Source organism: Saccoglossus kowalevskii, chromosome 15 (genome assembly GCF_978046115.1).
Source record: "Saccoglossus kowalevskii chromosome 15, keSacKowa6.1, whole genome shotgun sequence".
Lineage (NCBI taxonomy): Eukaryota > Metazoa > Hemichordata > Enteropneusta > Harrimaniidae > Saccoglossus > Saccoglossus kowalevskii.
Genome location: NC_140655.1, coordinates 28,197,282 through 28,209,710, shown reverse-complemented (window position 1 = coordinate 28,209,710; position 12,429 = coordinate 28,197,282). Strand labels below are relative to the sequence as shown.

The 12,429-nt window shown below is 35.8% G+C and overlaps 1 protein-coding gene across 1 annotated transcript; it reads right to left on the bottom strand.

The window, feature by feature from the left end:
* Positions 1-3,863: 3,863 nt before the first annotated feature.
* LOC146734293 (uncharacterized) lies at positions 3,864-11,296 on the bottom strand. The gene is made up of 6 exons (XM_085508372.1): positions 11,093-11,296; positions 9,091-9,234; positions 8,605-8,739; positions 6,687-6,884; positions 6,221-6,342; positions 3,864-5,139 (listed from the first exon to the last, which is right to left on the bottom strand). Exons 1-6 carry the CDS (start codon positions 11,208-11,210, stop codon positions 5,110-5,112), a joined length of 747 nt encoding a protein of 248 aa, XP_085364498.1. The 5' UTR covers positions 11,211-11,296; the 3' UTR covers positions 3,864-5,109.
* Between the last annotated feature and the right edge of the window lie 1,133 nt (positions 11,297-12,429).

The window sequence follows — 12,429 nt, the reverse complement described above, 5'->3', positions numbered from 1 at the left end:
ACACAGTAACTTTGTTGATGTTATGTATTTTGAACAACGTCTAATGTTGTCTAAATTTAGCCTTTTTAGTTATATTTCAGTAAGGTTGGTCAGGGATTTACTGGTTTAAAATAATGCAACATTGAAACTACTTACAACCATCGTGGGCATACGGCCACGACCTCGTTCCACAGTCACTACAGTCACTTCCATAAAAACATCCAATATGAGTTGTCAATTCCAAACCACCGTCTTCACATTGACCATTATTAGCAGTGGCACAGGTGTCTGTACATAACACTGAAAAAATAATAAATGATTTTTTTTTTCAGTATCAACATCTCTCATTTCACGATTTTTTCAGATGTATATGCAGATTCAATGTATATGCAGAACAGAGCACGTGACTGTATTATATTAAATTGTACAGAATGGTTAATGCATCGTCAAATATTGTTGACAGGATAGGTGGACAAATTTAATCTAAATCATAAAAGAAGGGAATTTGGAAAAGCATTATTTTGCAAAACCAAGAAATGTTCCACCAGTGTTGCCAGGTGAACACGTATTTAAGTTGTTTTTTTTTGTATTTTTTTCTGTACAGGCTTTAATAGAAAAACAAGGGCAACCAATACACAAGCTGTTTAAACAGCACAATGTGCTCCATCCATTGAGACAGCGCCATCTAGTATGAACAACGCACACATAACGTAACATCACGCAACAAGGGAAGGCATTAGCTATGAAGTCTTGGCATCCAACTCTACACCTATGACCAGCAGTTATATCAAGATTGCCAAGTTGGTAAACATGCGTCGGTCTGATGATTTAGAAAACCTTTTTCACACAATGAAGTCCAAGCCATATCTTCTTCAACATATATAGGAAATAATTTGGCGTTAAGGTCTGATAGTTATGTTTTTAGATCCAGGAACCTTTGAACCTAGCACAGTGGAAAATGTAATGGCTGACAAACAATTAAATCGTTAGAATGGATATTTGCATTTAATGTGCATCTGTAGCTCTTTGTGGGTGATTCGAATAATCATGATATTAATTATAATTAACACATGTGATGCTATTGGTTATAACAAAATCACATGATCGTCAATATAATATTGATCCTGGCCGTGGAAGTTAATATTGTCTTGTGTGTGCGTATTGCCCCAATGTATCTCATTAATAGGTTAGTAATGCTCCATGTCATGACATCCGGGACACGCAAATAGTAGACGACAACAATATGGTTGACACTGCCAAGTATTCGTCTCGTAAAACTATTCCTAATAATTGACATGTAAATTTCACGGAACCTCCCACGCGGTATTCAGTACTTCGCGAATTGTACATCACACAGTCGATGCCAAATAATCTAAATATGTATAATCGGTGATTTCAGGTCTATTTTATAACACATTGCTTGATTTGATAACACAACACACAGATGATCGATGCCTGGATTTCTGCTTAGTTCACGTCACCTTATTACGGGCTCAGATACTCAATAGAAGCTAATCAGGTACTGAAGCACACGTGAATGGACGATCATTACCGACCTATCGTGTTGGCAATGGGTGGTAAGCAATACCAAACGTACCATAATAAGTGACACAATTGGATACGCTCACTTCCAATGTCAACAATATCTATATACCTATATATAACTATATACACTGTAGGTAAAATGAAAAAAAAATTCTGGGTACCACGCACGGCGGTTTTTGACTTTAAAATGACATTACCTTTTGCTTGTATCACTTGACTTGACCACGACGTCGATAGAACCAGAATCACGACAACAAACAAGCTATGATCGTTGAGAAAACGATTAGTACCCATGGTAAGTTGTGCTCTGTTCACAGCCAGGTTTGATACGCATTCGGTGAAAATAATCTCGAAACCTTGGAGGTTGTTTTCTCGTATAAAGCTCTATTCCTCGGGTATGAAAGCTTGTCTGACATCGACAACAAATTTCAGCGTTACCATATAACAATCCAAGCTCTATGCTCAACTTTTCAAAGCAAAGTTGTTTCCGAACTATTAATCGCGCCTTGTCTACAAATAACTCATTTGACAACTTAAATGTACAGACAAATTCGCGTCTGACGGTGTTCTATGTGACGTGGCTTAGTGGAAAGAAAATATAAAGGTGAGGGAGGAGTTAACGCATATGGACACAACGAATGAATTTATTTGAAAAAAACGATAAAATGAACAATTTTAGACTAAATTGAGAATCAATATAATCCTCTGAAAAGGGCAGATTTCTGAGCTTTCTGAAATGCAGCATAAAAACCTTACCATAGGTCGATATGTAAATAATTTGTTTTCAAATAGCCACTTTCGAAGATTGGTAAAAAAAATCAACCGTACTTTTATACTCCCATACTGAAATGGTTGTATTGATATGTAGACGGTTAACCCCACAGTTGTATCTGTATGAAGACTGTAACGATATTGAATTCACTTGTAGATTACGCTGTAGTATTCATACACAGATTGTAAACCGGTATTGATTGAATGATTTATTGACCAGCCTTGTATTCATCAAGGATGCACAACACAACAAAATACCCAGAATTCAGTGGGATTTTTACACTTTTACTTGATATTTTAGACAATTTAAGATCAAAGTGCAGTGACAGACAAGTTATGCGAAAACTATACTAATATCCTTTGGGAATATAATCACCTATCATATCTATTTAGTATGGTGATAAGGAAAACACCACAAGAAAGTGTTGGTTGTCGAATCGCATATTTGAGTTATTGCGGCTTCAATGTTGCATGATCGGTATTGAATAACAAAAATTGTTCAATGAACTTTATTGTAAATATGCAAATTAGTGCAACTGTTGTCAGTGAAGTCTTCATTTTTCTGCATTTTTATTGGTTTAAACTATTCTACCGACAAGAGATTGTTTCATAAATGTAATCCCACACTAAAGCAAAGAGTAACGTGAGTTGGTTTGCTTATAATAACGTCTAAGTACAATATTTTGTTTTTTGAGCACATTTTCGACCCATTTAAACACTACTTGTAAATAAAGGAGCTGGTGGTTTCAGTGCATGCATTCATATCCTGCGCAAAACAGTGTTTATAGCTAATACTGTTAATACAGAAAAGTCAATTTAAGCCAATTCGCGAATGTTTTACTACTGAGATTGGTACTGCATATATTCAATGCATTATGGGATATAAATTTATCATACTGTAAACTCACTTAATTTAGTTTCATTTTTTTTAAATTAATAACCTTCATATTAATAATAATGAGTTTTTCCATTATTTATCACTGAAACTAATATCGTGATATGAGTAAATAATTTTTTCCATACAAACCAAAAATTGCAAAATTGTGAACACATTTTCCACGATATTTCGAGCTCCTGTTTCTTGAAAAAATATTGTATGATTAAATAAATCTTTATCAACGTCGATATTTTAATGGCATTAATACACCACAGCAATGAAGGTAAGAAAAAGGATGGCATAATCACTTTGTTCTGATGAGCACCAAACCCTCAACTCACTGAGCATTTTTTGGTAAATAACTAAATTTATATTTTTAATATGTATACTTATTGCCAACACCATTCATATTCAATTTACATGCATGTGGAAATGGATAAAGTTGGCTTTACTTAGTCGATGTCTCCATGTTAACATACGACTTACGATTGGAAGCCTGGAGCTAGTAGTACTCCCTCAGTGTCGACACTGAGAAATGATGTTCAGGTAATTTAACACATCCAAAACGGTTGGCGCTGTTGTGCATTACAAAACATCGGTCAAATTCATGCACGAACAGATAGTCATAGAAACTGCTCTCAGGGCAGTCTTGAGGATGATTGCTAAGCAACATGCACATAATAATCACAAACAAGAGGACCGACATGCCATTTATTTTATTCATACTTAACGAGGCTTTGCACAATATTTTTGTTAGCAAGCTCAAAATGGGAAAGAACGGGACACTGTTCGTTCCCACTAATAAAACATTATAATTCGACGGGCAAGGAATTTCTAAAATACACGTTGTAGCAAAACTTAATGAAGAACAAGCGTTAATTAACAGTTACGAATGTGATACTACAGTGTGCTATCTGTTCCCGTTTGAGATTATTCCTGTCAAGATTGCATTTCACCTCATTGACAATTAGAAACTTTAGCATATTCGCTTGGATATCTTGTGACAGTTGGTGCTGATCAAGTTGGTAGATTTCAATCAACATTTACCAGCTGGCTTTACCTTGTTCTCGATCCTGCATTTGTAACATATACCACCATGCATCACATATATAAATAACCAATCAGTTTAAGGTACCTAAACACTGATGGTAGAGAATTTCATTGCATTTCAACCTACGAGAAGACAATACCTAGATATCTGTATATCCGTCAACGCTGATTCACTCTGTGTGATGTCACTGCCGCTACACGGCATGCGTAAATCTGTCGTCGTTATTGTTTTATCTTGATGGACGAGAACATGTTTTGATTAATACAGTTATTTGAAGCAGCCCTGGCTTTTTCTGATTTGTGAACTGTATGTGGCTAAATAAATGGTTAGTTGCGAAATATTCTCAATATGTAATACTGACACAAAAATTCAAATCGAAAATGTTGTACAAGTTATTATTATTGTTATTAAATTTTTTTACAAAAGGCACTATATACATATACTTCTCAGCACAATGCACCAACTATTTAAAGTGTTATTATAAAGTTTAAAATCACAAAAGACAATGTTCATTAAAAGGCAATCGAGTGTTTTGGTAAATTTAGTTCTTGAGTGGAAATTCTGTTTGCGGTGCTTGCCAATTTGGTGCAGTTAAAAAAAACGTTCTTGTATAGTTTGCTAATTATTAAAACAAAAGTTAAGGAAAACATAAACTGGAACTTTGTAGAAAGTTCACACACAATGAGTGGATATATCGTCTTTATGGTGAGTCTCAAATGCATCACGACGCCATCAACGGCAGATAAGCATGATTACTATACTAGTATTCAGGAGGTTAGGTGAGCGTGGAAACATTGGCACATGCTAAATATGAACCTCTATAACATATGAAATATGCCATCACAGTATCAAGGTGATTACAACGTCGCTCACCAATGAACTGTTCTTATACATCGGTATTATTCTCGTCGGGTCTCTGAAATCGGAAAAGAAAAACACACACGATATCTTAATTATAAAGTAGATAATTTTTGGTAATTGTCCTAAGTCACTATTCAAAGCAGCTAGACGTTGCATGCACTGGCTCTTATCGATAGCATAGAAGAAATCGTTGTTGCGTTGTTGTTGCAATTGTCATGCCATGTTTCGTGCGTCTATCCATGGGTACATGTGTTCGTATGTCCGTTCATTGTTGTTAGTCGTAAACCCCTGGATCTATTTTGTTCAAAGATGGTACAAAAATTAATAGTAATGGGATACATAGGTAAATCAACTTTATTGTCATTTGGTTGATTTCTGACCGACTGGCGAGCATTTTTTCCACCAACAACTTAACATTTTAACATTAACCGTTTCTCAGGCATGCTATGATCGATATTATTGGCATTGACATAACGTACGGTGTATTGTTTAGTTTAAATTTGTTACATGATGTCGCCTTCAATTGTTTGTGGATTTTGATTGATGAAAATCATGCAACTGACCATGGAATCACAATATTTGAGCAAGTCAACTGCTCCTTAGGCACCTTTGATACCTCACGTTTCTCGGGAAACCTGAGTCAATATCTTTCAAAATTGGTATGAACAACAAACAATAAGGTTTTGTTTTGTGATTTGATGCAAAATTAGCTTTGTGAAGGGTTTATACAACTTTGTACAATATGATCTTTACGAATGACCTTTTTCCTAGGAGATATCATTTTGAATTGACAACACGTGAATGAACCATTTAAAGTATCACTAAATTTATAAATGCTGAATACCCCTCTCAACATTTGATTATATTCTATGTGCATATTCTACTGTTAAAAATGACACAGTCACTACAAACTGGACAAGGATTATGTCATTGACAATGACTATCAACGTGGATTACATAATTATGTGCATAATCGCCACAATGTAGTTCAATGCACAGTTATTTCGGTTCGACGAGGGCGTTGTCTACTAAAAACATTACTGCCACACAGTTGAAAAGTTTGTTTTCACCATCAGGTTTTAATAAATGAAGGTAATATTGTAAATGAATGACAATTATCTTATAACAGTTATCACCTTGTCGTTTTTATCTTCTATGACGTTTTTCTTTTTCCATCGATAGCATATGTATGTTAACAACGCTATGCAAATCAGAATCAAAATAAAAGACACACAACCCACTATGATTGCAGTTGAGTCTGAAAAATAAAGTAAACTTGATGTAAATAGCAAAATAATTTCACGACACTGCTACAAACAAAATCCCGTTAGTTGATATGGTTATGGTATATTATACGTAAATAGTATTGTATACAGGTCAGCTGATGTTCAATATCAAATGTGTCTACGATACCAAATATAACAATTGACTTGATTTTCGATTATATAAAACCGAAAAACAAAATCACAAGCTCAGCACTCCTGACAAGTACCATCATTCTTTGGTACATTATTTAAACAATATGCAGAAACTTGTGTGTATCATTCTGATTAAAGTCGAATATCGCACCAAATATTAATTACTTTACATTATTCCACTTACCTATATCGTCACCATTAGTTCCTTCAATGGTCGTGGTCGATGTTTGCACGAGTGGTGATTGCAAACCAGCGCCCGTTGCAAGTCCCGGTATAACTTCATGTGCTGTATGTGCTGCAACATTCGGCGCTGGTGTAGTTGGTGGCGCTGGAGTCGTTGGTGGCGCTGGTGTCGTTGGTGGCGCTGGGGTTGTCTCGGGTGCTTCAAAAGAAAAGAAAAATAATCAAAAACCTTTCAATTGCGTTTTTGCTTTGAAGTTCGTTTTAGTGCAAGCGAGTACTGCACAGTATCAGACGTATTTTATTTTTGTTCACGATGTTGGAATTATTGTCATTAACATAGTATTTGTTGTCTTTGTATGAACAGTACCATAATATGTATTTTGGCGTTTTGACACGTGTAAACTAAGACAGATCTCACATCACAACTGTGCTGGTGATTTATGAAAAAACAATGCACCAGCACTCCCTAAACAATGGTTCACCCAATACATACGTCTAAATATAGCTGTTGAAATCATGTCAATATATATTGGAATCAAATATGGATGGTAGCTCAAAGATTCTCAAATTTTGTGTTTTTATTGCTATATTCAATCACATATCTGATTTCATCGCCCCAACAAATTTAGATTTAAAAGAGTTATACAAACATATCTGCTATTAACACTATCACTTTAAGCGTACATTCGATGTTCTTGTTGCTATGGGTTACAGAATAATCTGATACCTATGAAAACGTTTACCCAGAAACCTAACTACAGCAAATTATTTTTCATATAAAGAGGAAAACAAAACTGCTATAAAAGAACTATATAATATTACTGTGTGTCTTATATATATATATATATATAATATCGTAAACACACTCCATTGTTATGCAAATCTGTAGCGCTTATAACGTAGACTGTTTCGGTGGTTTATTTAATAAAGTCTTAACTCCTGATGAGTGAGGTACTCCATGTACCTTATGAAACAGTACTGTAGAGTGAACTTTACTCATGTAGTCGTGTCTTCATTTCTCTGTCCACGTATATATATATATATATGTGTGTGTGTGTGTGTGTGTGTGTGTGCCTTGAATACGGAAATTCAATGTACCAGATGATACCTATTCGAGATCCATAATCAGTCTGATTCACAGTTTGGAAAAAGTCAATAATACTAACAGAAAATTGTGGATATTTTATATCAAAGTAAATATATGTCATTTTTCATATATGCCATCTGGATAGAATGTAGTATTTAAGAGCAGAGATCAGAAATGCTTTCATAAAAAGAAACACACATTAGTATGACCCAATTATGTATGATACGTTGTAAATATGAAAACACGCTGTTATCTTGTTTTGAATATGCCGCGAGATTATCAGTTTGAATAAAAAATGAACAAAATATTCAATAATAATATAAATTCAGACATAGTTTTAAAATATTTACATCACAATAGTATCCCAGTGATGAGTATGGCGAATATAACATAAAGATGTTATGGAGTTATACTGAACACAATTCGTGTATACACATATAGCAAATGCATAGCTCTCCCATCAGTTGATGAGTAACATTACACTACCTAGGCCAAATCTGTCCGAGGGGCTGGAGAGAGTTGCAAGGCTAATGCATGTACACGTATTGCTCTGTGCTGTGTTAAAATTGCCGCGGAAACAACATTATCCTAAAACGAACCAAAAATTTAGTAAAAGGGGAACAGCCAAGTTACACAATCGGAGCTGTGATAAATTGATTATTACAGATATTCCTTCTAAATTACGTTCATCTGCTATTCTTGCAATGCAATAAATTGCCCGCCAATAAAATCTGCAAGTCCATTATATTATAATTATATATCATGAAATTATAATAAAAATAAATTGTATATAAATATGATTTGCTCTACACTCAAAAAGGTAATACTATACCTTCTCTGATTCCGCAGTCTGTGCAATCTTCTCCAAGATAGCACTCTGCTGTGTCAGCATCCGGAACACTGTCGTCGCATACACCATTGAATGCGACACCATTACCATTATAACAGGTATCAGTACACAGTGACGCTACAGGGATATAACAGGTATATTATATTATTCCTCGGGAGTACTAATGCAGCTTTAGCAATTCATATCACAGCGAAATACACACTGACTTCAAACAAAAGCTGCATTTTTTTTGCAATAAACAATAGAAAGTTTCGTTAAAGAAAGAAATTAAGTTTAAAATAAAATATATACGAGACTTTAAACTGTATAGTAATTAGGTATAGTAATATATGTATTTTTTATTGAAATTTGGCGATCTCATTCAACGAGATCAAACCTTCCCATGGCAAGTTTAATGCGGAGTGGCTTGGGGGTTTATTCTTTATTTAAAGATGTGTGAAGTATTAAGAATACCTATACTATACTTACAGCCATCGTGAGCATAAGGCCACGGTCTCGACCCACAATCACTGCAGTCAGTTCCATAAATACACCCGGTCATAGTCGACCATTCGAAACCAGCATCTTCACATTGTGCATTGTTAGCAGTGGTGCACGTGTCTGTACACAGCACTGGTAATAAATCAAAACAAATAATAATTACGTTGTTAATGACGGCCGTATCTATGACGAGTAATAATCCATTACTCGGTGGGGTATACAATGACAAAAACGTCTACGAGGGAAAACATTCCATAACTCCTCCAAATTGGGAGAAACGAATAATAGTAAAGTAAACGGGTCAAGAACCTAGCGTTAAAGCACCTTAGACACATGGTTTGTATTTAGTTTTGCGTGATTTTGACAGATTTGACGTCAATATAGTCAAACTATTTTCTGAATAAATCGGTGAGCATAAATCACAGTACATTCACTGCACAGATACGGCCTACATGATTACATTGCTACGCTCGCCCCATTATCCTAATTTGTTTTGTTTCTCCGAAGATACAGAAGATTAATTTTGATTATTCACACGTATGAACAGATTGTATTGACCACAATAAACTGTGGCTAACCACATTGACGTTTTCAAGAAGTTGATATACTATTATAGTATACCTTTGTCTACAAATATGTAACGGTGTTATCCAATATTTGGGGCATGGCATCCATGAAATAGTACCACGTCACAAAATTCACTACCACGGCGCCACAATTCAATTCAATCGCCAGCATTAATGTCACGTAACTCCGTTTTGATATAAGAAAAAGGCGCCAAAGAAATCGCACCTGACTCATGTAGATGTCATAGTAAACTACGTGTTGCTTTCAATCACAAACCACCAGCTCAGCTGTAGAGTGGCCATCCATTCACACAGCTCGTCGAACTGGAAATCGTCGGTTTCACTCCAGCCGCTGTTGCTCTAAACATGTCCCATTTAAAAATAGTGAAGGAAAAGTTGTACCCCCCACTTGGATCACTAGTAAACAAGGACCTTTTAAAACTTAGTAAGGCTACTTTACTAGTAAACGAACATTCTAATGAACAAAACAAGTAAACAGTGACCGTTTAGAACAATGAAACAGTGGTCACCTAGGAAATGGTAACAAAGCATGCTCGCTATAAAACGCTTGGGCGATGATGTGTGTCCATATTTCAGTTGCCATGACTAATTGGTCAGTTTGGTTCGATATGTCCTAATATATATTGATATAGTGATGCTTAATTGTTCGAGTTACGATAACATCGAATTACAAAAATTACCACGCCCATATTTCAGAAACCATGCCCACTTGTGCAATACCTCGACCAAATTGTAACTCGAACTTTTAATAACAGTTAAGCGAATTTCGGGTAACGGACAATATATATTTTTGTTTTTATTTAAGCTGAACAATTCGGCATCTCATGGATACATTGGTGATGTAAGCATCTACAAAATAATTTTAGAGAGAATAATATATGACGTCTTTGCTTTCAATGACGAAAGTAGGATTAAATGCTGGACTCTATAACCAACCGCATGGTTGTCATGTTATTACAAACTAAAATACTATTCAAAAGTTCCGTACTAAACTGGTATAACTGTTCAAGGGGAACTGGCACAGTATGGACCGATCTGAACAACTACAAAAGTGTAAGAGCATGGCTAATGTGCATAGACACCGTGAACGTGGACATAACTCGATGATACGGATAACATAAACAAAAACACTAAACAAGTAAATTATTATAAATCCAGTAAACTGGGCACGACAAGTGAAGACAGATTGCTGGTTGAACAAACAATGTATAGTTAAAATTAGACAAAACATATTATTTATTGATTTTGAAGGTATACACGAAGTTTGATGAACATTTGTTTCGAATATACTAAAAGTTCAATGTCAACAATAGCTTAGCTATAAGTATGTATGTAAATTTCAAAACGTATCCGAGTATCGAAAGGGTGACTGAGTTTAGTTTACGACGTTAAAATGACATTACCTTCAGCTTTTATCACTTGGATTGACCACAACGTCGATAAAACCAGTGCCACGACGGCAAACAAACTACCATCGCCGTGATTATGATTAATATAGCCAGAAAGCTGTACTCTGTTCATATTCAGTGTTGATAGGCATTCGTTAGTTTTGGGATATACCGGGAATTGTGAACTTTGGAAAATATGCTCACATAAGATGCTAGTCTATTGCGTGTGTTTGTCAGACTAACTTGTCCGCCGCCGCAAATGTGTTATCGACGTTACCAAGTAACTGAGACAATCGAAGAGTTATGCTATAGATGTTACGTTTCACGGAGTGTATTGATATGAACTGTCGATCATGCCCCGTAAACAAATTGGCCATCACATGGAACGACATATTGAATACACTGACGAACTAGTTACATTCTGTTATATTTAAAAAGAGGCGTGATGAGGCGCTGCATGGAAAGTCGAGCGAGAGTTTGATACAACGGCATTGATACAACGATTACAACGACACGTCGCCTTCGGAAAATACGCATACAAACGAGCCTCACTCGATTGCAGTTTTCAAATGCCTGTGGGTATGTCGGTACTCAACCGTTCACAAATACTATTAAAACACTGCTTGCCAACTCTACTTCGTTTCAAGTAGAATATCACTCAAGCTCCGGTGAACCCACTGTCCCATGCACGTCGGTGTCACGTAAGGCCAATTTGTTATCTTCGTCAATTTCATAGTTCAATCTGTGCAGATAATGGGTATTTGGTTGACTTTTCTGTCGAGCGTAACTAGTACTACACTGGCTACTCTTGGAAGTTACTACACGTACTTGAACGTTTCCTAGATAGAACAATTGGGAAGACACGACATATAGAAGTGTAAAATCGCGACGTTGCCGAACCAGGCGACGCTCCAACACGTTTTGTAAATGTACAACTTCTGACGAAGTCTGCCGTGTAACACGTTATCCACTCAATGATCAAGGTGTGCAATAAACGATATTTGTCCCTCTTGAATTCTCCCCCAAGCAGTGAACCGATCAATAGAAGAGTAACAACTAAAAAAAATGGTTATCAAGGGTGTTATTATTTCATGATCGACACCACAGAAAACTGAACAACTAAGAATTGAAAATTGACACAGAAAAAAACAGTTGTCTGCATTGACAAGCTATTGACAAACGCAAAACGACACAGTGTCGAAACCCACCACAATAGCACGTTACGGAACAAGTCATTGCGAAACGGTAAATACCGAAAAGGAATTTAATTAGTCGGTAGTTCTCGATGTCACATATTACAAACACAGCGCCTTATATTTACAATAATAGGGACATCGCACATCGTGTGTTTA